At 37.7% G+C, this 27,491-nt stretch overlaps 2 protein-coding genes across 9 annotated transcripts in view; one reads left to right on the top strand and one right to left on the bottom strand.

Annotated features, from left to right (window-relative positions):
• Window positions 1–27,491, top strand: part of ABCC8 (ATP binding cassette subfamily C member 8) — a 594,664-nt gene that overhangs the window by 507,176 nt on the left and 59,997 nt on the right. For all 5 annotated transcript variants that reach the window (XM_053720647.1, XM_053720648.1, XM_053720646.1 and 2 more), the window contains 2 exons: window positions 17,935–18,027; window positions 27,116–27,218. In XM_053720647.1, the coding sequence (XP_053576622.1) occupies window positions 17,935–18,027; window positions 27,116–27,218 (196 nt within the window). The remainder of the gene's footprint in view (window positions 1–17,934; window positions 18,028–27,115; window positions 27,219–27,491) is intronic.
• Window positions 114–27,491, bottom strand: LOC128666190 (uncharacterized). Of its 4 annotated transcripts, XR_008403215.1 has the most exons (3): window positions 1,863–7,601; window positions 1,658–1,770; window positions 114–1,551 (listed from the first exon to the last, which is right to left on the bottom strand). XR_008403215.1 is itself a non-coding variant. In XM_053720651.1 (2 exons), exons 1-2 carry the CDS (start codon window positions 27,150–27,152, stop codon window positions 1,682–1,684), a joined length of 1,983 nt encoding a protein of 660 aa, XP_053576626.1. In that variant the 5' UTR covers window positions 27,153–27,491; the 3' UTR covers window positions 114–1,681. The 4 variants fall into 4 exon arrangements, 3 of the variants coding, with proteins under 3 accessions (XP_053576626.1, XP_053576624.1, XP_053576627.1); XM_053720651.1 differs by adding an exon at window positions 27,098–27,491 and having other exon boundaries at window positions 114–3,609; XM_053720649.1 differs by having other exon boundaries at window positions 1,658–7,601.

Below are 27,491 nucleotides of genomic sequence, written 5' to 3'. Positions count from 1 at the left end.
CCAGGGGGGGAGGTGTCAGTGCAGGCCAAAGCCTCAGGCCTATGGTACCACCTGGAGCAGATGTAGATTATCTGATAATGATATCCTTAGAACAGACTCAGACCACGCAGCAATGATCTAAAGCTATTCTCCTTTATTGAAAGATACAAGGCATGTCTTATAGACTTCAGTAACAGCAGATAGAGTTAACTTGGTGACACGTTATGACTGCGTCATTTTACACAGTTATACACAGTGTTATTCTGGAAAGTTACTAGCTCTAAACAATCTTATATAGCCATAATAATAAATGCATCTGCGAGAACAACAAGGCCTTTTGACCATCTTATTGAGATTATACCCTCCTGGGCATAGTACCAGGGACATCTACAAGGTTAGCTGGCTTAGCAGAGTAAAATAACAAGCCTATATTTCTTACTACAGAATAACCCATTATAATAAAGTTTAATCATTACAAGATGGATGCGAAGAACAAGATGGCTCTAGTCAGGTTCACATTAACCCTTAACATACCATCCTTTTATTCTAACAGAATAACATAACAACTAAAACAACTTAACGAATATAAAGAACTTTATAGCGAGATGGCTGAGCGGTGACATTGTGAAAAAAAGAATGGTGAGGGTTAGCATGAGTACTGGTAAGCTTATTAATCAGACACACAGTAAGCTTATATATGAAAACGAAAGCAAGAAAAAGAAGAAATGCAAAACACATTAAAATTTTCATACCAAGGGCTCCTTGCCAGGAACCCAGACCAAAGGTCCAATCTATACCATCAAAGAGACCTGTTTGCTGTTTACGTATCTGTTATTGAATCTCATGCAAAGTATCAAGATCATGGTGTATTCTTATAATATAATCGCTTATAATATAATCGCATGACAGCTGCAGTAGGAAACCAGGATGCAGTAGGAAACCAGGATGCAGTAGCTATCTTGGCATTGCTAGTCTTAACTGTAAAACTAGAAGCTCTACGTGTACGCAGTTTATCATTTAATCAAAAGGATAACCCCATTTCCCCCCATGAGGCACATAGCCACAGACCCAACAAGAAGCAGTCTGATTAGTCACTTTGTATAAGTTTGTGGCAGCTTTAACAAAAGCATTGTCAGTTTCCCACGCCGACTTATGCAACTCTCTGGTATCATGAGAGAGAGGGATGGATAAAGGATTAGTGACATTGTCAATTACACTTTTATTATCATTGTGCCGGGGTGCACCAGGACTAGGGAATGGCTTGAGTTTGTGCAGGGGCGCACCAGGATTGAAGATCAGGTCCAGGATGATACCAACAGGCACCAGGAACACTCCTGTCAGGAGGTACCACACTACTTGATACTCGATGGAATCATGGAGTGGCCAGGGTTGACGTCGTCTGGGGCTTTCTTGATCCGGTTTGCGTGGATCCATACTGGAGCTTCCTCCGTGAGGTTCTCGTCACAGCGATCACTGTAGTTGGAAGGCCAAAAGGAGGATCCAACGACTTATTCTTGTGGAGCTGTTTCACCAAGACAGTATCTCCAGGCTTGAACGGGTGTGTCGGGGTACCTGTGGGTTGAGGGAGAGTAGAAGAAACATCACCATAGATGCCATTCAATGTTTCAGTCAAATTAGTCACATATTCTTCCCTTACAACATTTATATCTCCCCTTACCACAGGAGAACCTTTCTGTTTACATCATGGGGTTGGAAAAGGTCTGCCCATCAAAATTTCAAAAGGTGAATAACCCGTAGTGGCGCTAGGGGTCATTCTGATTTCTGCCAAAACTGCAGGTAAATGTTCAAGCCAATTAGTAAATGTACCACCAGTTCCCTTCCTGAACTTATCTTTAATGGTTCTATTCATGCGTTCTACTTGCCCTGATGACTGTGGGTGATAAGGAATATGAAATTTCCAGTCAATGGATAACATAGTACAAACCATTTGCGTAATCTGTGAAGTAAAAGGAGTACTTTTGTCACTGTTTATCTGTAATGGACACCCAAAACGAGGAATAATTTCTTTGCACAATATCTTTGCTACAGTACGTGCATTTTCTCTAGTGGTCGGAAAAGCCTCAACCCACTTACTGAATTGATCAACAATGACTAAAAGATACTTGTATCTATCTCGAGCAGTGGGCATGTGTGTAAAATCAATTTGCAATACCTGCATAGGACCATCAGGGGGCGGTAAATGCTCAAGTTTACCATGTACAAGGCCTCCAGGATTATTTCTGGCACAAGTTAGACATCTATCCAGTTGTCTATCAATCATGTGCAACAAATTTTTAATGACATATTTGGATATCATCAGATTCTTGGTCTGTTGTTTACTTATGTGGCCAAAACCATGAAAATGACTAATAAACAAAGGTGCAGCTATTTGTGGTATCCCCACTCTCCCCTTCTCGTTTGACCACAGGCCATCTTGGCCTTTGGTCAGACCAGCAGACATCCAAGTCTGTAAATCAGTTTCAGTTGCGCCAAACTGTAGGTGCGCCACATCCACATCAGATGCTAGTGCAGGAATCATTACCATATGTAACTGTTCTTGTGTATTAGTGCTGAGATAGTCAGGGTGTGGTGGACCTTGAAGTGCAGCTTCCCTAGCTATTGTGTCTGCAAAATCATTGCCAAATCTAATGTCAGTGGAGTCAGTACTGTGGCCTTTACATTTAACAATTGCTAGCTTATGTGGTAATTTAATTGCATCCAAGAGTTCCTGTACTAGTGTAGAATGTGAGATACTCTTACCATCAGCTGCAACAAAACCTCTGTTTTGCTGAATCACTCCAAAATCATGCACAACTCCAAACGCATACCTTGAGTCAGTGTAAATGGTCACATCTTTCATCGCAAATGCTCTACATGCCTGAGCTAGGGCTACCAGTTCAGCTGCCTGAGCTGACACAAAAGGCAGAGAACCAGCAGCAATCACTGTGTTAGGCAACTGTACCACGGCAAAGCCTGTAAGATAAACACTATCAGCAGGTTTAGAACATGACCCATCAACAAAAACAAATTCTCCCTCCTCTAGTGGGGTTGTTTGCAAGTCAAGACGCGGTGATGTCTCTGTGTGTACTGTGTCTATGCAATTGTGGTCATCAGTGTGTTCCAAAGGACCATTAGCAATCAATGCATGTAAAAAAGGTGCTGGGCCTCCTGTGGGTGCAATGTATTTGATAGTGAGATTTGCAGTAGATGTGAGAATTGTTTCATAGCCTGACCTTCTCTGTGCAGTCATATGTTGTGTAGTGAGATTATTTAACACTTGCAAGACTTGATGTGATGTATGCACTATCAAAGAATGTAACAGTACCAATGTTTGTGCCGCCTCCACCATCATAGCGCATGCTGCTGTAGCTCTTAAGCATGCTGGCATACCCTGTACCACCGTTGGCAACAATTTGGAAAAAAAAGCTACCGCTCTGTACCCATTACCGTGTTCCTGAGCAAGGACCCCTGCTGCTGTACCTCCCCCTTCTTTGTAATACAGGTGAAATGGTAGGTTATAGTTCGGTAAACCTAGGGCTGGAGCAGAACAGAGAGCCTGCTTGAGGGTTCTGTAGGCCTCATCAAGAGCCTGTGTCCATTGGATTTGTTCTGGTTCATGCTGACCTGTAACTGAGCGTAAAATATGATCATAATATGAACAGTCTGGTATCCATTGCTTACAGTAAGTAACCATAACCAGAAATGATAACATAGCAGTCTTTGTTTGTGGTCGAGGAAGAACCATGAGAGCCTTAACTCTTTCAGGGGATAACAGTCTCTTGCCTGCTGAAAGAATAAAACCCAGGTATGTTACTTGTGGAAGACAAAATTGCATTTTTCTCAAAGTCACTTTGTGTCCTGCATCTCCTAAGTGCTGAAGCAAATGGAGAGAGTCAGTTTTACAAGTCTGTTCATCAACACTGCACAACAGCAAATCATCCACATACTGTATCAAGGTGGAACCTCCAGAGGTGTCCAGGATTCTAGGGTCTTACGAACTATAGCTGAGTATGCGGTGGGGGAATAGATAAAGCCCATCGGTAAACAATTCCACGTATATTGATCCCCTAAATACGTGAAACCAAACAACGGTTGAGTGTCGGGATGCACAGGGATGCTAAAGAATGCACTGCAGAGATCAATGGCTGTAAAGCAAGTTGCAGTACTTGGGATGGCTGTTAAAATAGCATTAACATCTGGCACTATCGGTGCAAGTGGCTGCACCAGAGCATTTACTGCTCACAAGTCTTGTGTAAATCTGTATTCTGTACCTCCAGGTTTAGGAACAGGATTGATAGGTGTATTGTATGGTGTCAGTGTACGTCTAATAACTCCCTTATATAATAGATCCTTAATTACAAGAGCTATTCCCTGTTCCTTTTCTTTTTGACAAAGGGTACTGCTTAATGCATACAGGTTTAGCATTTGGTTTGAGAGTGGCTTTATATGGTGTGCATGAAATGAAACCTGGATCATTAAATCCAGTGGCCCATAAACTCTGTTTTAAATCATCAAGTGCCTCATTAGTGATGTGTGAAGTATGTGTGAATGCATCTGGCTCTAATTGTACAGGTATAATCTTAGGAGCTTTCAGAATATGTGTGTAACTGTACTGTGTAATGTATTGTTATTAGATAGTGTTATTATGTGTGTAGCTGTACTGTGTAATGTATATTTATTAGATAGTGTTATTATGTGTGTAACTGTACTATGTAATGTATATTTATTAGATGGTGTTATGCGTGTAACTGTACTGTGTAATGTATATTTATTAGACAGTATTAATATGTATGTAACTGTACTGTGTAATATATATTTATTAGATAGTGTTGTTATGTATGTAACTGTACTGTGTAATGTATATTGTTTAGATGGTGTTATTATGTGTGTAACTGTACTGTGTAAGGTATTTTTATTAGATAGTGTTATGTGTGTAACTGTACTGTGTAATGTATATTTATTAGACAGTATTAATATGTGTGTAACTGTACTGTGTAATATATATTTATTAGATAGTGTTGTTATGAGTGTAACTGTACTGTGTAATGTATATTTTTTAGATGGTGTTATTATTTGTGTAACTGTACTGTGTAAGGTATATTTATTAGATAGTGTTATTATGTGTGTAACTGTACTGTGTAATGTATATTTATTAGATGGTGTTATGTGTGTAACTGTACTGTGTAATGTATATTTTTTAGATGGTGTTATTATGTGTGTAACTGTACTGTGTAAGGTATTTTTATTAGATAGTGTTATGTGTGTAACTGTACTGTGTAAGGTATATTTATTAGACAGTATTAATATGTGTGTAACTGTACTGTGTAATATATATTTATTAGATAGTGTTGTCATGAGTGTAACTGTACTGTGTAATGTATATTTTTTAGATGGTGTTATGTGTGTAACTGTACTGTGTAATGTATATTTATTAGATAGTGTTATTATGTGTGTAACTGTACTTTGTAATGTTTTTTTGATGTGTTTTGTGCAACTTTTTTGTTTGACAAGACAGCTAGCCACAGCACTGAGGATGCGCTATTCATTCTAGCATAAAAAAGTGATCGCGTTTACTTTCAACTCCCCAAATAACATAAACACCCACAATAAACCCCTTATTGCTTGCTCGCAAATGTTTTGCATTTCACTCATAATCTGGCCCTTAGTGATTAGCCTCCATAGACTAAAACAGGGATTAGTGATATTAGAGTGAATGGAGAGGATAAAGAGGCTGTAACAGCTGGAATTTTTCATTACTGAGGGTGTAAGTTCCTTTGTTGTAACCTAGAGAACATATTTTTTTTCATAATTAACACTGGTGTTAAAATTATTGCAAAAATGTCAGTTTGGTCAGCAGGTCGCACGCGTATTTAAACAGCTGGTGTTCCAGAGACCTTCAGCGCGTTAATTAGGTGCCTGATGTATACAAAGGCCAGGGCAGAATATGTGTAGATCATTTAATTTAAGCTTATTAAAACCTCAGGTTCCTGTAACAATATTACTTTTTTCCATAGTACCTTTTTCCACATCATTATAACAGAATATCACTGAGCCCATAGATCTTTTTCTTTAAAGTAAAGTAATATATACTGATAAATTGTATATATATTAAAAAAACATTATTTATGTTGCCCCTTTTCCTGTAATTCCATTCTTATATTGTGAGCTTTTTCAGTTCCTGTTAGAAATGGAAGTGCAGAACACTTTTATATCCCACATAGCCATTGGCTGCACACTCTAGTGACCTATTTATAACTGTTCCTAACTGACCACTGTAGAGAAGGTAACCTAAGTTACAACATGGCAGCTCCCATTGTTTTATAGACACTAAAACTTTATACTTCTTTTGTTAAAATTTTAACAACTAATGAAACTTAAAAAAAATACATCTACATGTTATTCTCAGACTAATCTTTTCTTTTAATGTTTCATCCTCTTTAGCATTTATTTAGGGCAAAATTATCCCACTCCCGCAAACTGGCAAATTTGCCCATTTGCGGACACGCAGTAATTATTTAGCAATTACAAGAGGCTGGTTATCTTGTGGTAGCAATTAGAGCTTGTAAAATAAACCAGAGATCAGATCAAATGACCCCAAAATACAGTGTAGTGTATTACATTAAAAAATAAACGGCTAGATTACGAATTTTGCGGTAAGCTGAAAAAGCAGCGTTAACAGGTCCTAACGCTGCTTTTTCACTACCGCTGGTATTACGAGTCTTGCAGGTATAGGTGTACCGCACACTTTTTTGGCCTTACCGCAAACCGACTTACGTAGAGTTCATAAACCCTTTTTTCTATCGGACTTCCATAGTGCTGGTATTATGAGTTTATCCTGGGAGGCCAAAAAGTGAATGGTACAGCCTATACCGACAAGATTCCTAACGCATTCTAAAGTCAGTAATCATGAGTTTTACACTACAAAGCTGTAGCATAAAACTCATAACTAAAGTGCTAAAAAGTACACTAACACCCATAAACTAACTATTAACCCCTAAACCGAGGCCCTCCCACATCACAAACACTAAAATAAAAATTTCAACCCATAATCTGCCGCTCCAGACATCGCCGCCACTAGAGTAAACATATTAACCCCTAAACCACTGCACTCCCGCCTTGCAAACACTAGTTAAATATTATTAACCCCTAATCTGCCGCCCCTAACATCGCCACCACCTACATTATACTTATTAACCCCTAACCTTCCGCTAAGGACATCGCCTCAACCTACATTATATTTATTAACCCCTAATCTGCTGCCCCCAACATCGCCGCCACCTACCTACTTTTATTAACCCCTAATCTGTCGTCCCCAACGTCGCTGCCACTTTTCTAAATGTATTAACCCTTTAAACCTAAGTCTAACCCTAACCCTAACACCCCCTAACTTATATATAATTTAAATAAATCTAATTAAAACTTACTATCATTAACTAAATTATTCCTATTTAAAACTAAATACTTACCTATAAAATAAACCCTAAGCTAGCTACAATATAACTAATAGTTACATTGTAGCTATCTTATGGTTTATTTTTATTTTACAGGCAAGTTTGTATTTATTTTAACTAGGTAGAAAAGTTACTAAATAGTTATTAAATATTTAATAAATACCTAGCTAAAATAAATACAAATTTACCTGTAAAATAAAACCTGACCTAAGTTACACTAACACCTAACACTACACTACCATTAAATCAATTCCCTACATTAAATACAATTAAATAAATTACTTTAAATTAGCTAAATCACACAACCCCCCCCCCACACTAAATTACAGAAAATAAAAAACAAATTACAATATCTTTAAACTAATTACACCTAATCTAATAGCCCTATCAAAATAAAAAAGCCCCCCAAAATAAAAAAAAACCTAGCCTAAACTAAACTACCAATAGCCCTTAAAAGGGCATTTTGCGGGGCATTGCCCCAAAGAAATCAGCTCTTTTACCTGTAAAAAAAAATACAAACAACCCCCAACAGTAAAAACCACCACCCACACAACCAACCAAGCCTAAGCTCCCCATTGCCCTGAAAAGGGCATTTGGATGGGCATTGCCCTTAAAAGGGCATTTAGCTTTATTGCAGCCCAAAGCCCTAACCTAAAAAATAAACCCACCCAATACACCCTTAAAAAATCCTAACACTAACCCCCGATGAATCACTTAACGGTAGAAGTCTTCATCCAAGCGGCAAGATGTCCTCAACGAAGCCGGCAGAAGTGGTCCTCCAGACAGGCAGAAGTCTTCATCCAGACTCCATCTTCTATCCTCATCCTTCTGACGTGGAGTGGCTCCATCTTCAAGACATCTGGCGTGGAGCATCCTCTTCAAACGACGTCTTCTTTGGAATGAATATCTCTTTAAGTGACGTCATTCAAGACGTCGTCCCTTAGATTCCGATTGGCTGATAGAATTCTATCAGCCAATCAGAATTAAGGTAGAAAAAATCCTATTGGCTGATGCAATCAGCCAATAGGATTGAGCTTGCATTCTATTGTCTGATTGGAACAGCAAATAGAATGCCAGCTCAATCCTATTGGCTGATTGCATCAGCCAATAGGTTTTTTTCAACCCTAATTCCAATTGGCTGATAGAATTCTATCAGCCAATCGGAATCTAAGGGACGCCATCTTGGATGATGTCACTTAAAGAGATATTCATTCCGAAGAAGACGTCGTTTGCAGAGGATGCTCCGCGCCGGATGTCTTGAAGATGGAGCCGCTCCATGTCGGAAGGATGAAGATAGAAGATGCCGTCTGGATGAAGACTTCTGCCCATCTGGAGGACCACTTCTGCCAGCTTCATTGAGGACATCTTGACGCTTGGATGAAGACTTCTCCCGGTAAGTGAATCTTCGGGGGTTAGTGTTAGGATTTTTTAAGGGTGTATTGGGTGGATTTATTTTTTAGGTTAGGGCTTTGGGCTGCAATAGAGCTAAATGCCCTTTTAAGGGCAATGCCCATCCAAATGCCCTTTTCAGGGTAATGGGGAGCTTAGGTTTTTTTAGTTAGGATTTTATTTGGGGGGTTGGTTGTGTGGGTGGTGGTTTTTACTGTTGGGGGGTTGTTTGTATTTTTTTTTACAGGTAAAAGAGCTGAATTTTTGGAGCAATGCCCCGCAAAAGGCCCTTTTAAGGGCTATTGGTAGTTTAGTTTAGGCTAGGGTTTTTTTTTATTTTGGGGGGCTTTTTTATTTTGATATGGCTATTAGATTAGGTGTAATTAGTTTAAAGATCTTCTAATTTGTTTTTTATTTTCTTTAATTTAGTGTTTGTTTGTTTTTTGTGATTTAGCTAATTTAATTTATTTAATTGCATTTAATGTAGGGAATTTATTTAATTGTAGTGTAGTGTTAGGTGTTAGTGTAACTTAGGTTTAGGGATTAATAAATTTAGAATATTGGCGGCGACGGGGCAGCAGGTTAGGGGTTAATAAATGTAGGTAGGTTGCAGCGACATTGGGAGAGGGAAATTAGGGGTTAATAAATATAATATAGGTGTCGGCGATGTTCGGGCAGCAGATTAGGGGTTAATAAATATAATGTAGGTGGCGGCGATGTCTGGAGCGGCAGATTAGGGGTTAATAAGTATAATGTAGGTGTTGGCAATGTCGGGGACGGCAGATTAGGGGTTAATAAGTGTAAGATTAGGGGTGTTTAGACTCGGGGTTCATGTTAGGGTGTTAGGTGTAAACATAAAATGTGTTTCCCCATAGGAATCAATGGGGCTGCATTACTGAGTTTTACGCTGCTTTTTTGCAGGTGTTAGACTTTTTCTCAGCCAGCTCTCCCCTTTGATGTCTATGGGGAAATCGTGCATGAGCACGTACAACCAGCTCACCGCTGACTTAAGCAGCGCTGGTATTGGAGTGCAGTGTGGAGCTCAATTTTGTTCTACGCTCACTTTTTGTCTTTTAACGCCGGGTTTGTAAAAACCAGTAATACCAGCGCTGTAGGTAAGTGAGCGGTGAGAAAAAACTGCTCGTTAGCACCGCACAGCTCATAACGCAAAACTCCGTAAGATAGCAGAATCTTTATTTTTTAATAAAATAACTGCACTATGCAGTATTTTGGGGGTAAAGTTGGCGGGAGTCGGGTGTTAGAAAAAAAACGCACTGAAAAGTGCCTTTATATTGTGGTCTATGGGAACTGTGTGTTCTCAGTAAATATATATGTATATGACTATATACATTTATATTTACAGGTATGTTAATATGTGTATCTATACATATTAACACATAAATACTGTATATATGTATATAATCATATAATCCTCTAAACTCTCCACCCACTACAATTCCACCCAAACATAGGCCTAGATTTGGAGTTTGGCGTTAGCCGTGAAAACCAGCGTTAGAGGCTCCTAACACTGGTTTTAGGCTACCGCCGGTATTTGGAGTCACTCAAAATAGGGTCTAACGCTCACTTTTCATCCGCGACTTTTCCATACCGCAGATCCCCTTACGTAAATTGCGTATCCTATCTTTTCAATGGGATCTTTCTAACTCCGATATTTAGAGTCGTTTCTGAAGTGAGCGTTAGACATCAAACGACAAAACTCCAGCCGCAGGAAAAAAGTCAGTAGTTAAGAGCTTTCTGGGATAACGCCGGTTTATAAAGCTCTTAACTACTGTACTCTAAAGTACACTAACACCCATAAACTACCTATGTACCCCTAAACCGAGGTCCCCCCACATCGCCGACACTCAAATAAAAATTTTTAACCCCTAATCTGCCGACCCCCACCTACGTTATCCTTATGTACCCCTAATCTGCTGCCCCTAACACCGCCGACCCCTGTATTATATTTATTAACCCCTAATCTGCCCCCCACAACGTCACCTCCACCTACCTACAATTATTAACCCCTAATCTGCCGACCGCAAAGCGCCGCCACCTACGTTATCCTTATGTACCCCTAATCTGCTGCCCCTAACACCGCCGACCCCTATATTATATTTATTAACCCCTAATCTGCCCCCCACAACGTCGCAGCCAGCTACCTACAATAATTAACCCCTAATCTGCCGACCGCAAAGCGCCGCCACCTACGTTATCCTTATGTACCCCTAATCTGCTGCCCCTAACACCGCCGACCCCTGTATTATATTTATTAACCCCTAATCTGCCCCCCACAACGTCGCCTCCACCTGCCTACACTTATTAACCCCTAATCTGCCGACCGGAGCTCACCGCTATTCTAATAAATGTATTAACCCCTAAAGCTAAGTCTAACCCTAACACTAACACCCCCCTAAGTTAAATATAATTTACATCTAACGAAATGAATTAACTCTTATTAAATAAATTATTCCTATTTAAAGATAAATACTTACCTGTAAAATAAATCCTAATATAGCTACAATATAAATTATAATTATATTATAGCTATTTTAGGATTTATATTTATTTTACAGGTAACTTTGTATTTATTTTAACCAGGTACAATAGCTATTAAATAGTTAAGAACTATTTAATAGCTAAAATAGTTAAAATAATTACAAATTTACCTGTATAATAAATCCTAACCTAAGTTACAATTAAACCTAACACTACACTATCAATAAATTAATTAAATAAACTACCTACAATTACCTACAATTAACCTAACACTACACTATCAATAAATTAATTAAATACAATTCCTACAAATAAATACAATTAAATAAACTAGCTAAAGTACAAAAAATAAAAAAGAACTAAGTTACAAAAAATAAAAAAATATTTACAAACATAAGAAAAATATTACAACAATTTTAAACTAATTACACCTACTCTAAGCCCCCTAATAAAATAACAAAGCCCCCCAAAATAAAAAAAATGCCCTACCCTATTCTAAATTACAAAAGTTCAAAGCTCTTTTACCTTACCAGCCCTGAACAGGGCCCTTTGCGGGGCATGCCCCAAAGAATTCAGCTCTTTTGCCTGTAAAAAAAACATACAATACCCCCCCCAACATTACAACCCACCACCCACATACCCCTAATCTAACCCAAACCCCCCTTAAATAAACCTAACACTAAGCCCCTGAAGATCTTCCTACCTTATCTTCACCCTGCCAGGTTCACCGATCCGTCCTGAAGAGCTCCTCCGATGTCCTGATCCAAGCCCAAGCGGGGGGCTGAAGAGGTCCATGATCCGGCTGAAGTCTTCATCCAAGCGGGAGCTGAAGAGGTCCATGATCCGGCTGAAGTCTTCATCCAAGCGGGAGCTGAAGAGGTCCATGATCCGGATGAAGTCTTCTATCAACGGCATCTTCAATCTTCTTTCTTCCGGATCCATCTTGCAGACCTCCGACGCGGAACATCCTCTTCTCCCGACGCCTACTAGCCGAATGACGGTTCCTTTAAGGGACGTCATCCAAGATGGCGTCCCTCGAATTCCGATTGGCTGATAGGATTCTATCAGCCAATCGGAATTAAGGTAGGAATATTCTGATTGGCTGATGGAATCAGCCAATCAGATTGAACTCGCATTCTATTGGCTGTTCCGATCATGGAGGATCATGGACCTCTTCAGCCCCCCGCTTGGGCTTGGATCAGGACATCGGAGGAGCTCTTCAGGACGGATCGGTGAACCTGGCAGGGTGAAGATAAGGTAGGAAGATCTTCAGGGGCTTAGTGTTAGGTTTATTTAAGGGGGGTTTGGGTTAAATTAGGGGTATGTGGGTGGTGGGTTGTAATGTTGCGGGGGGGGTATTGTATGTTTTTTTTTACAGGCAAAAGAGCTGAATTCTTTGGGGCATGCCCCGCAAAGGGCCCTGTTCAGGGCTGGTAAGGTAAAAGAGCTTTGAACTTTTGTAATTTAGAATAGGGTAGGGCATTTTTTTATTTTGGGGGGCTTTGTTATTTTATTAGGGGGCTTAGAGTAGGTGTAATTAGTTTAAAATTGTTGTAATATTTTTCTTATGTTTGTAAATATTTTTTTATTTTTTGTAACTTAGTTCTTTTTTATTTTTTGTACTTTAGCTAGTTTATTTAATTGTATTTATTTGTAGGAATTGTATTTAATTAATTTATTGATAGTGTAGTGTTAGGTTAATTGTAGGTAATTGTAGGTAGTTTAGTTAATTAATTTATTGATAGTGTAGTGTTAGGTTTAATTGTAACTTAGGTTAGGATTTATTTTACAGGTAAATTTGTAATTATTTTAACTATTTTAGCTATTAAATAGTTCTTAACTATTTAATAGCTATTGTACCTGGTTAAAATAAATACAAAGTTACCTGTAAAATAAATATAAATCCTAAAATAGCTATAATATAATTATAATTTATATTGTAGCTATATTAAGATTTATTTTACAGGTAAGTATTTATCTTTAAATAGGAATAATTTATTTAATAAGAGTTAATTAATTTCGTTAGATGTAAATTATATTTAACTTCGGGGGGTGTTAGTGTTAGGGTTAGACTAAGCTTTAGGTGTTAATACATTTATTAGAATAGCGGTGAGCTTTAGTCGGCAGATTAGGGGTTAATAATTGAAGTTAGGTGTCGGCGATGTTAGGGAGGGCAGATTAGGGGTTAATACTATTTATTATAGGGTTAGTGAGGCGGATTAGGGGTTAATAACTTTATTATAGTAGCGCTCAGGTCCGGTCGGCAGATTAGGGGTTAATAAGTGTAGGCAGGTGGAGGCGACGTTGTGGGGGGCAGATTAGGGGTTAATAAATATAATATAGGGGTCGGCGATGTTAGGGCAGCAGATTAGGGGTACATAGGGATAATGTAAGTAGCGGTGGTTTACGGAGCAGATTAGGGGTTAATAAGTGTAAGGTTAGGGGTGTTTAGACTCGGGGTACATGTTAGAGTGTTAGGTGCAGACGTAGGAAGGGTTACCGCATAGCAAACAATGGGGCTGCGTTAGGAGCTGAACGCGGCTTTTTTGCAGGTGTTTTTTTTCAGCTCAAACAGCTCCATTGTTTCCTATGGGGGAATCGTGCACGAGCACGTTTTTTAGGCTGGCCGCTTGCGTAAGCAACTCTGGTATTGAGAGTTGAAGCTGCGTTAAAAATGCTCTACGCTCCTTTTTTGGAGCCTAACGCAGCCTTTATGTAGACTCTCAATACCAGAGTTATTTTTATGGTGCGGCCAGAAAAAAGCCGGCGTTAGTTTTTCGGGTCGTTACCGACAAAACTCCAAATCTAGCCGATAGTCAGTTATCCCAAAGGTTAAAGTTCAGCAGATTGAAATTTCCCATTAGAGTATGCTTGTACCCGGCTGAGGGACCATGCATTATAGTCATTTGTTACATTGACTTGTTTGGTCGCTATCACCCTTCACAGGAAAAAGCAGTCTCTGTTTGATCATTCTCTCCCACATTAGTCCTTAGCTTCCCACAAGTTTGGGCGCCCATTATTATTTCTATTTTTATTCAACACAAGCAATTACTTTTACAGCCTTTTCTGCTGTATGTAGGTATTCCAGGAACCATTATTCCCATAGTTTCAGGTTGTCTTTTTATTTTTTTTATTTTAGCTACAATTTGCTATTATTATTATATTCAATTCTCCTCTTCCAACTATAGGGCCAGCACAGTTCAGCAATGTTAATTCTGAGATCAAAACAGTATATCAGGATTTTGTTCTATATTAGGTTTCTCTAACATATGGCTCAAAACTAAATGTTTTATCAGGTTGTTGACCTCTCCACTTTGAATGTGTGTCCAAACCAGTGAGGAATTTTTCAACGCTTAAAATAGCAATAGTCACAGCAGTAAGTTTGTCTCGGCCATTAATTTAGTACTATGGTAGAAATAAATAGATATACTCCACTCCCACCCCCCAAACTGACAGCTAATCTGCCAGCAACAGATGGCTCATGGGAAAGCCTGGCAGCTGGGGGAGGAGCCTGGAGATGCCTTAGGCAGGGCCGTTCCTTGGCATAGTTGGGTATCTTTGGTTGTGTTGCTGTGTGTTTTGGCAGAGGTTGGCGTTTCTGGGTAGGGTTTAGGATAGACATGTGCATGGCGAAAAAATTCGGTTCGGTCCGGATCGATTCGGAATTTTTCGAAGTTCGATTTGGATCGATTCGAATTCAGAAAATTTTGAATCTTTTCGTTTCAAATTTGGTTCGGATTCATTCGGATTCGAAGAAATTCGGCTGGATTCGGTTCGATTCGGTTTGGAAATTCGGTAAGTGTTAGGTGGGATTAGACCAGTATTATACTGTATATTAGGTGTTAACCTAACATACTGTATAATACTAGTGTAATCCCAATGGCCATCCGAATTTACGAATCGATTCGATTCGGTTCGATTCGGAAAATTCAGCAACATTTTAATTTGGAAATTCGGTTCGATCCGAATTGCCGAATTTGCCGAATTTTCCGAATTTCTGAATCGAACTGAACCGAATCGCACATGTCTAGTTTAGGAATTATTCAGTTTCCTAAAGTTAAATAGGTTTAGGGAAGAAACAGAGACAGAGGAAATGAGCTACAATCCATTAATATCAGGCAAAATTCATGATGGCTGGGAGCTTTGATGAACGCATGAGACTGTAATTTGTAGGATAGATTTGGTTTGGTGGTTGTTAGGTCTATTATAATTTATGTTTGGACTGCAGGGCCAGTTCAGCTTTTGATTCATCTAAGGTTAATAAAGAGAAATTGGGCATTAAATTAGACTATTAGAGCATCTGCTGTTCGATTGGTTCGATCCATGGCTGTGCACTAAAGAGCCTTCTGTACTCGTGGTAAGAGATGTTCTTTATAAACCATACAATTGTTATAATCCTTTATATGTATATCAGTGGGTGATATTACCCAGTACAGCCTAATGTTAACAGACCATTATGTAATCGAATTAAATGAAACAAATCACTTGAAATTGTTCATTTGATATTTGTTTATATGTTATTGTTTTCTTCTATATAGTACAGTATTTCCAATATTTGCTCACCTCTAATCTAAATGAAAAATAATAGTTTTCACATACACAAACATATATATATTTATATATATATATATATATATATATATATATATATATATATATATATAAACGCACACACATATATAAATATATATACTCACGCACGCGCACACACACATATATACTGTATATATATATCTATATATAAATACACAGATGCACACATTCATATATAAATATATATATATATATATATACACATGCACGCACACACACAAACACATAGATACACACACAAACACACACATCTACTGTATTTACACACAGACAAACAGATATATTGTTTTCAAATAACCTGAACATTCTTGAAAACTTTTGAATAGCTCTTGTAAAAAAAATAATCACCTAGATTACAAGTTTTGCGTTCGGGTTTTAACGCTAAAAAATTGTAATTTCAGCATAAAAACCCGGAGCGCAGCCATTACGAGTCTTGTCGGTATAGCTGTACCGCAAGCATTTTAGCCTGTAACGCAACGTCAGTCCCGCACTCAAAAAAATGAAATTTTTGCATGGGATTTTCGTAGCGCAGCCTTTACAAGTTTTGTGGTGAGGCTAAAAAGCTTGCGTTACAGCCTATACTGACACAATCCGTTCCGCAATCTGAGACCAGTAGTTATGAGTTTTGCGCCACAAAGCTGTACCATAAAACTCATAACTAAACTGTTACAAAGTACACTAACACCCCTAAACCGAGGCCCTCCTGCATTGCAAACACTATATTAAACTTATTAACCCTTAACCTGCTGCTCCCGACATTGCCACCACTAATAAAATGTATTAACTCCAATTCCACCGCTTTCCGACATTGTCACCACTATAATAAAGTTAACCCCTATTCTCCCTCACCCCAACATCGCCCACACTATAATAAAGATATTAACCCCTATTCCGCCGCTCCCCGACATCGCGGCCACTAAATAAATTTATTAACCCCTAAACCTCTGGCCGCCCACATCACCGCCTCTAAATAAACCTATTAACCCCTAAACCGCCAGGCCCCCACCATTGCAAAAAAAACTAAATTAAACTATTAACCCCTAAACCTAACAACCCCCTAACTTTAAATTAAAATAACAAGATCCCTATCTTAAAATAAATAAAAACTTACCTGGTAAGTTAAAAAAACCTAAGTTTAAACTATAAATTAAACTAACATTACTATTATACTAAAATTAAAATAACTATCAATTAAATAAATTAAAATTACACATTAAAAAACCTACTACTACAAAAAAATTAAATCTACAATTATAAAAAAAAAAATACTAAATTACAAAAAATAATATTTTAGGGGTTTATAACTTTATTTAGTGGCGGCGATGTCGGGGAGCGGCAGAATAGGGGTTAATATCTTTATTATAGTGTGGGTAATGTTGGGGTGCGGAGGAATAGGGGATAGTAGCTTTATTATAGTGGTAGCGATATTGGGAGCATTAGGGGTTAATAAATTTATTTTGGTGCCGGCGATGTCGGGAGAGGCAGATTAGGGGTTAATAAATTTATGTAGGTGTCGGTGATGTCGGGGGCAGCAGATTAGGGGTGTTTAGATTTGTGGTTTATGTTAGGGTCTTAGGTTTAAACGTAACTTTTTTTTCCACATAGACATCAATGGGGTTGCGTTGCAGCGATTGCCATTCCGCACTTCAGGTGTTAGCTTTTTTTTTAACATGCTCTCCCCATTGATGTCTATGGGGAAAGCGTGCACGAGCACGTATTCTCAGCCCTTGGATTTTGTGCGGTATGGAGCTCATCGCAACCATATCGCATGCACAAGGCGGCTTTTTAAAAACTTGTGATGGGACCGATATGGATGGCGAAATAACGCAACTTTTTTCGCGTTCGTTTCGCACCCTCTATAGCGCAAAATCTTGTAATCTAGGTTATTCTCTATGTTCTTGTTTAGATAATTGCTCCTGAGTTTCACATAATGCTTGTTATCTGACATCATTACCTCTCTAGATGCCTAGGATGATTTAAAGGCGTCAGTAATGAGTTATAATTGCTGTACATATTATTTCAGGGACCTGCAGCAGCTGGAAGACAGTACACAACTCCCACTTCTGTCCCATTTTTCAGAAACCGTAGAAGGACTGACTACAATACGAGCTTTCAGGTACATTTCTATCTATTGTTATACTCTGGATCCCCAGCCTTGTATTAATTGTTGTATAGCTTCCTGGTTTAGTTTACTTAAAGGGACATAATACTCATATGCTAAATCACTTGAAACTGATGCAGTATAACTGTAAAAAGCTGACAGGAAAATATCACCTGAGCATCTCTTTGTAAAAAAGGAAGATATTTTACCTCACAATCTCCTCAGCTCAGCAGAGTAAGTTCTGTGTAAAAAGTTATACTTCAGTTACTATCCAGCTGCAGGTAAAAAAAAAAAAAAATGAAGAAATGAACAGCAGCCAATCAGCATCAGCAGTGCTGAGGTCATGACCTCTTACTGTGATCTCATGAGATTTGACTTAACTCTCATGAGATTTCATAGTAAGCTTCCTTTACCTGATTGGTGAAATAATTTGAGAGTTCACGAGGCTCATCCTTTCAGCTGTCCCAGGACAGACACACTAAAAGGCTGCTTAGAAATCCTTTACAATGGGAGGTGGCTACTGAGGAACTTTTGAGGTAAAATATCTTTCTTTTTTACATAGAGATGTTCAGGAGATATTTTCTAGTCAGCTTTTTACAGCTATGCTGCAGCACTTTAAAGTGTTTAAACATTTGGGTATTATGGCCCTTTAAAAAAGTATAAGCAGATAACTATCAAGAAAAAACAGGGTGATTTAAATTGGTTCTTACAATCTATTTGACCTATGGGTCACTGGTTAATCCACTGAAAGAATGATTTTGGTGTGAGCTTGATGTAATTTGCTTAAAGGGACATAAACCCCCCAAAAATGTTTTCATGATTTAGGTAGAACACACAATTTTAAACAACGTTCCAGTTTACTTCTATTATCTAATTTGCTTCATTCTCTTGGTATCACTTTTGGAAGGAGCAGCAATGCACTACTGGTTTCTAACTGAACACATGGGTGAGCTAATTACAATCTGTAAATATGCAGCCACCAATCAGCAGTTAGAACCTAGGTTCTTTGCTGGTACTGAGCTTACCTAGATAAATATTTCAGCAAAGGATAACAAGAGAAGGAAGCAAATTAAATAGTAGAAGTTAATTGAAAAGTTGTTTAAAACTGTATGTTCTGTCATGAATGTCTAATTATGACTTTAATGTCTCTTAAATGCAAGACAGAGGGTTGCACAGACAGTCCATATTGCTAGTGATTTGTTGGTACCTGATATAACATATTATTATTTATAAAATATTTTACCAGGAATGATATATTGAGATTTCTCTCGTTTTCAAGTATGTCCTGGGTCAACAAAACATTGCATTGATACAATAGGGTTCAATAAAATTCAAAAACAATAATAATACACAATATATGCAAAATGTAATACAGAACAGGTAGGAAATATATAATCAACCATGACAGGTGCATTCTGTTTTGAGATATGTAGAGAGGGATCTATCTAACCATCTGCTAAAGCCAATTTAAAACAAAGTATCTCCCCATCAAATTGTGTCTTTGTGGTCATAAACTCTTGTACATCATGTCTTTGGGCTTCCAGCATTAAAGTTATAATAAACTAGCCCCTTTTTAAAACCAGATCCAGAATATTAGTGATATTTTAGATTTAATTCATAAGTTGTAATGAAGATGCGCTATAAGTTACTTTTTAACCACTTAACGACCAGCGCCATTTCCTGTACGACTCTGGTCATTATGCCCTTAAGGACCAGCGATGTACCCTACCTAATTAACCTCTTCACTGCTGGACATAATACAAGTGTGGTGAGCAGCGGCATTTAGTAGTCTTCTAAGTACCAAAAAGTAATGCCAAAGCCATAAATATCTGCTATTTCTAAACAAAGGGGATTCCAGAAAAGCATTTACAACCATTTGTGCCATAATTGCACAAACTGTTTGTAAATAATTTCAGTAAGAAACCTAAAATTTGTTTGTGAAATAATTTTGGCTAGATTACGAGTTGTGCGTTAGGGTAAAAAAGCAGCGTTAAAAGGTTCTAACGCTGCTTTTTTACGCCCGCTGCTATTATAAGTCTTGAAGGTTTAGGGGCCCGCACACTTCTTTGGCCTTACCAAAAAACGACTTAGGTAAACTTTGTAAAGTCTTTTTTCTATGGGACTTCCATAGCGCTGATATTATGAGTCTGTCCTGGGAGGCCAAAAAGTGAGCGGTACACCCTACCCTGTCAAGAGTCCTAAAGCATTTAAAACTCAGTAGTTATGAGTTTTAAACTACAATGCCGTAGCATAAAACTCATAACTAAAGTGCTAAAAAGTACACTAACACCCATAAACTACCTATTAACCCCTAAACCGAGGCCCTTCCGCATCGCAAATACTAAAATGAAATTTTTAACCCCTAATCTGCAGCTCCGGACACCGCCGCCACCTACATTATATTTATTAACCCCTAATCTGCTGTCCCCCAACATCGCCGACACCTACATTATATTTATTAACCCCTAATCTGCCGCCCCAATGTCGCTGCCACCTACCTACACTTATTAACCCCTAATCTGCCGCCCCCAACGTCGCCGCTACTATAATAAACATATTAACAACTAAACCGTCGCACTCCTGCCTCGCAAACATTAGTTAAATAGTATTAACCCCTAATCTGCCGTCCCTAACATCGCCGCCACCTACCAACATTTATTAACCCCTAATCTGCTGCCCCCAATGTCGCTGCAACTATATAAAAGTTATTAACCCCTAAACCTAAGTCTAAGCCTAAACCTAACACCCACTAACTTAAATATAATTTAAATAAATCTAAATAAATATTCCTATCATTAACTAAATTATTCCTATTTAAAACTACCTAATACTTACCTGTAAAATAAACCCTAAGATAGCTACAATATAACTAATAGTTACATTGTAGCTAGTTTATGAGTTATTTTTATTTTACAGGCAAGTGTATTTATTTTAACTAGGTAGAATAGTTATTAACTATTTACTAATTACCTAGTTAAAATAAATACAAAAGTACCTGTAAAATAAAACCTAACCTAAGTTACACTAACACCTAAAACGACACTATAATTAAATAAATTAACTAAATTAAATACAATTACCTAAATTAAATTAGCTAAAATACAAAAACCCCCACTAAATTACAGACAATAATAAACAAATTACAGAAATTTAAACTAATTACACCTAATCTAATAGCCCTATTAAAATAAAAAAGTCCCCCCCAAAATAAAAAAACCCTAGCCTAAACTAAACTACCAATAGCCCTTAAAAGGGCCTTTTGCTGGGCATTGCCCCAAAGTAATCAGCTCTTTTACCTGTAAAAAAAAATACAAACAACCCCCCAACAGTAAAACCCACCAACCACACAACCAACCCCCCAAATAAAATACTAGCTAAAAAAAACTTAGCTCCCCATTGCCCTGAAGAGGGTATTTGGATGGGCATTGCCCTTAAAAGGCAGTTGGCTCTTTTGCCGCCCAAACCCTAATCTAAAAAAATAAAACCCACCCAATACACCTTTAAAAAAACCTAACACTAACCCCCTGAAGATCGACTTACCGGGAGACGTCTTCATCCAAGCCTGGCAAAGTGGTCCACCAGGGGGTTAGTGTTAGGTTTTTTTAAGGATGTATTGGGTGGGTTTTATTTTTTAGATTAGGGTTTGGGCGGCTAAAGAGCTAACTGCCCTATTAAGGGCAATGCCCATCTAAATGCCCTCTTCAGGGCAATAGGGAGCTTAGTTTTTTTTTAGCTAGTATTTTATTTGGGGGGTTGGTTGTGTGGTTGGTGGGTTTTACTGTTGGGGGGGTTGTTTGTATTTTTTTTACAGGTAAAAGAGCTGAATACTTTGGGGCAATGCCCTGCAAAAGGCCCTTTTAAGGGCTATTGGTAGTTTAGTTTAGGCTAGGTTTTTTTTATTTTGGGGGGCTATTTTATTTTAATAGGGCTATTAGATTAGGTGTAATTAGTTTAAATTTCTGTAATTTGTTTATTATTTTCTGTAATTTAGTGTTGTTTTTTTTGTACTTTAGCTAATTTAATTTAATTTAGGTAATTGTATTTAATTTAGTTTATTTAATTATAGTGTAGTGTTAGGTGTTAGTGTAACTTAGGTTAGGTTTTATTTTACAGGTAAATTTGTATTTATTTTAGCTAGGTAGTTATTAAATAGTTAATAACTATTTAGTAACTATTCTACCTAGTTAAAATAAATACAAACTTGCCTGTTAGCTATTAGTTATATTGTAGCTAGCTTAGGGTTTATTTTACAGGTAAGTATTTAGTTTTAAATAGGAATAATTTAGTTAATGATAGTAATATTTATTTAGATTTATTTATATTATATTTAAGTTAGGGGGTGTTAGGTTTAGCGTTAGACTTAGGTTTAGGGGTTAATAACTTTAATATAGTGGCAGCGACGTTGGGGGTGGCATATTATGGGTTAATAAATGTAGGTAGGTGGCGGAGATGTTAGGGACGGCAGATTAGGGGTTAATAATATTTAACTAATGTTTGCGAGGCGGGAGTGTGGCGGTTTAGGGGTTAATATGTTTATTATAGTGGCAGCGACGTTGGGGGCGGCAGATTAGGGGTTAATAAGTGTAGGTAGGTGGCGGCGACATTGGGGGCGGCAGATTAGGGTTTAATAAATAGTATGTAGGTGTCAGCGATGTTGGGGGCAGCAGATTAGGGGTTCATAAGTATAATGTAGGTGGCGGCGGTGTCCAGAGCGGCAGATTAGGGGTTAATAAGTATAATGTAGGTGTTGGCAATGTTGGGGTCAGCAGATTAGGGGTTTATAAGTATAATGTAGGTGGCAGATTAGGGGTTAATAATATAATGTAGGTGGCGGCGATGTTGGGGTGGCAGATTAGGGGTTAATAAAAGGAATCAATGGGGCTGCGTTAGGGAGTTTTACGCTGCTTTTTTGCAGGTGTTAGGCTTTTTTTCAGCCGGCTCTCCCCGTTGATTCCTATGGGGAAATCGTGCACAAGCATGTTACACCAGCTCACCGCTGACTTAAGCAGCGCTGGTATTGGAGTGTGTTAAGGAGCAAAATTTTGCTCAACACTCACTTCTTGTCTTTTAACGACGGGTTTCTGAAAACCTGTAATACCAGCGCTGTAGGTAAGTGAGCGGTGAGACAAAACTGCTCGTTAGCACCATATAGCCTCTAACGCAAAACTCATAATCTAGGTGTTTGTTAGTGAAAAGTTAATGAAAAGGTTAACATTTTCTTTTTATTTGATCGGTTTGATTTGGCGGTGAAATGGTTGCCTGAAATATACTAAAATGGGCCTAGATCAATACTTTGGGATGTCTACTAAAAATATATATATACATGTCAAGGGATATTCAGGGATTCTTGACAGATATCAGTGTTACAATGTAGCTATCGCTTATTTTGAAAAAAATGGTTTGGCAATAGCAAAGTGCTACTTGTATTTATTGCCCTATAACTTGCAAAAAAGCATAGAACATGTTAACATTTGGTATTTCTAAACTCAGGGCAACATTTAGAAACTTTTTAGCATGGGTGTTTTTTGGTGGTTGTAGATGTGTAACAGATTTTGGGGGTCAAAAGTGTGTTTTTTCCATTTTTTCATCATATTTTATATTTTTTTTATGGCAACTTATAAGATATGATGAAAATAATGGTATTTTTAGAAAGTCCATTTAATGGTGAGAAAAACAGTATATAAAATAAGTAGGTACAGTAAATAAGTGAGAGGAAAATTACAGCTAAACACAAACACTGCAGAAATGTAAAAATAGCCCTGGTCCTTAAGGGTAAGAAATTGAAAAATGGTCTGGTCTTTAAGGGGTTAATATTTATAAGAAATTTGAATACCCAGCGCTTCGCTGCCTACTTAAAAAGTCAATTTTTTCTGTGAGCTAACGGTTTGGATTGTTGTCCAATCAGCGCTCTCCCCATTTGGCACTTTTGTTGTAGCTAAAGCACTGATTGGATAACAATTGAAAGCGTTAGCTCACAGAAAAATTGACTTTTTAAGTACGTGGCAGCTTAGTGCGGGGTATTAGAATTTCATATCTATATTAAAAAGTAAGTTATAGCTCAACTTCATAACAACTGATGAATTAAACTTTATCTAAATTATCACTAACATTCCGCATCTGATTTTATAAAGGGGAGAGTTTACAATCACTTTCAAAGCATGTTTAAATTTGAGATTTATGATTTATTCTAATTCTCTTCATATCTTGCATTAACTATTGCAACAATATCCTCTTTAGTCCCCCTACAGTCTGTATCTTTGACAATCCATCATGAATGCTTCTGAAGACTCACATTCCCTCCTCATCTATTGTACCTCTCTAGACCTCTTTATCAAAGTCTTCACGGGCATCCCTTAACCTTAAGAATAGCATTTCAATTCTTGACCCTAACATACAACACTGCAGCCTCCTATAGAAGTGACTTTGTATATATTACCGCTCTAGGCTGCCCAAGACCTGCCTATTTCCTCCTCTCTCTGTCAGCAGGCCGTATCTAGAACTGCACCTATATTGCTCCACAAGATTTTCCCTATGCTGTCAGTTTCAAGCATTGCCATCAGGATATACTTATCCAGGGGAACATACAATTTACCTTTTTTCTCTAATTTATATCCCCAGATCCTTCACTTTTTCTCAACTGTTCATCTTGTGCTTCCTTTATCTTGTAAACCCATAAGCCTGGCTGTCCTGTAGATCAGGGTTCTTCAAATTATGGGTCAGGGCGCATTACTGGGTCACAACACCATGTTTACTGGGTTGTGTGTGTGTGTTGTATGCGAGTGTGTGTGGTATGTGTGTGTTGTATGAGAGTGTGTGTGGTGTGAGTGTGTGGTGTACAAGAGTGTGCATGTGTTGTATGAGAGTGTGTGTGTGTGTTGTATGAGAGTGTGTGGTGTGAGTGTGTGATGTAGAAGAGTGTGTGTGTGTTTTATGAGAGTGTGTGTGGTGTGAGTGTGTGGTGTACAAGAGTGTGTATGTGTTGTATGAGAGTGTGTGTGTGTGTTGTATGAGAGTGTGTGTGGTGTGAGTGTGTGGTGTAGAAGAGTGTGTATGTGTTGTATGAGTGTGTATGTGTTGTATGAGAGTGTGTTTGGTATAGGACAGTGTGTTTTTGTTGTATGAGAGTGTGTGTGTTGTATGAGAGTGTATGTGTGTTATATGAGGGTGTGTGTTATATTAGAGTGTGTGTGTTGTATGAGTGTGTGTGTGTTATATGAGGGTGTGTGCTATATAAGAGTGTGAGTGGTGCGTGTTTGTTGTGTGAGAGTGTGTGGTGTGTGTTATATGAGTGTGTATTGTGTGTATGTGTTGTATGAGAGTGTGTGTGGTGTGAGTGTGTATTGTATGTAAGTGTGGAATGTTGTATGTGAGTGTGTGTGTGTGTAATAAAGTATGCACAAATGTTAGCCACTTTGCCAAAAATTGCAGCTATCTTGATGTGTATTACTTCAGATATTTTAAGACCAATCATAAAAATAGGGTCACAAAGGTATGTGGTATCATTGCACTGGGTCTTGGGAAACAAAAGGTTTTAAGAACCCTTCTGTAGATCATAGTGAGTATCGGTGGTATATCGGTGGTATAGCTACTGTTTTATCTTTCAGGTTTTTTTTGTTTTTGCAAATATTATACTGTAATCACTGTCCCTGATGTCATGGCACTGTGGAATATGTTGGCACTTGATAAATGAACAGTAATAAAAAAAAGCTTCTGAAATATTTATTTACATTTTGGTTCCTTGTCTTATTAATTTGACTCATCCTTTGTTTCAATCGAGTAATCCAACTTATTTTGATAAACCTGATGGCATTGGTGTGCAATATATAGAAGCATTAGTGTAGAGGGATCCAGGTTATGCTATTATTATTGGTTATTTGTAGAGCGCCAACAGATTCCTCAGCGCTAATCCAGGTTATGTAAGCAATCCTAAAAAAAATATGGTGTTTGATGGATTTATAGGGGTACCATTTTTTTTAGTAATTTCTGTCTAAAGCCTGTGTTGGTGTAGGGAGGATGCACTAAAATAAATTTTGTATAATTTATTGATACCACTTAAAAATATAAATAGAGTGGTCCCAGACATCACTAGTGGCCAAACACGTGTAGACTTTTCTGGCCCCTAGTAATGTCTGGGGTCACTTTCTTAAGTGGTATAATACATTTTATAGATGCCTACGCCTGTTCTAATCCTTAAAGGGATATGTAATTATTTTCTGATTCAGACAAAACATACCATTTAAAGGAAAAAGTTTCCAATTTACTTCTATTATCAAATTTATTTTGTTTCCATAATATTCTTTGTTGAAGTTATACCTAGGTATCATCTGGAGAACTACATGATAGGAAATAGTGCTGCTATCTAGTGCTCTTTAAAATGGATAACATTCTTGCAAAACTGCTGCCATATAGAGCTCCTGAAATGGGCCGGCTACTAAGGTTATGTCACTGGTTTTCAACAAAAGGGAACAAGAGAACAAAGAAACATTACTGCTAATAGAAGGAAATTACAAAGTTGTTTAAAATCTCATGCTCTTACTTAATCATGAAAGAAAATGTTGGGGTTTCATGTCCCTATAATTTTCTTCTTCTTTCTAGTTATGTTGAACTTAGCTTACATCAATAATTGTAAGATTTATGTAAATATCCTATCATTTCTTTATGTTAAAGGGATATGAAACCCATTTTTTTATTTTTTTATAATTCAGATAGAGCATCAATTTTAAGCAACTTTCTATTTTACTCCTATTATCAATTTTTACTTTGTTCTCTTGTTATCTTTATTTGAAAAAGCAAGAATGTAAGCTTAGGAGCTACATTTAGTCAGAAATCAGCAATCACTACCCAGGGTGCTGAACCAAAAATGGTCCGTTTCCTAAACTTACATTCCTGCTTTTCAAACAAAAATACCAAGAGAACGATGAAAAAAAGATAATAGGAGTAAATTAGAAAGTTGCTTAAAATTGCATGCTCTTTCTGAATCCTGAAAGAAAAATGTGGGGTGGGTTTCATATCCCTTTAAGCTAGGATGTGGACCATTCTTTCACTTATTGTTACATTTATGTTGATAATTATTACTTTTCCTTACCATTTGTTATTCCATAAGGTACGAATCCAGGTTCAGGCAAAAACTTCTCGAGCATACAGATTCCAACAATATAGCCTCTCTGTTCCTTACAGCTGCCAATCGGTGGTTGGAAGTGCGAATGGTAAGTACATTATTTTGTGCCATTTTTATCATGAAAGTTAAGAGCAAATATCTCACTATATAAAGTCATGTTAATGTTTTATTAGCTTTCATTTTTAAATAAGTTAGATATGTTTTGCAAAATAGTAAATAAATGCTTTAGCTGATTTTACTATTAGACTATAGCTTGAATATAACTATGTTGTATGGGGTTAAACACATAATTTTGTAGATAGATAGATGGCACTGGTCTGTAAACTGATTTTTTCTCTAATGATGAAGAGAAAAAAAGGGC

Source organism: Bombina bombina, chromosome 7 (assembly GCF_027579735.1).
Source record: "Bombina bombina isolate aBomBom1 chromosome 7, aBomBom1.pri, whole genome shotgun sequence".
Lineage (NCBI taxonomy): Eukaryota > Metazoa > Chordata > Amphibia > Anura > Bombinatoridae > Bombina > Bombina bombina.
The sequence above is the reverse complement of the archived record's forward strand: the minus strand, read 5'-3'. Positions and strand labels throughout refer to the sequence as shown.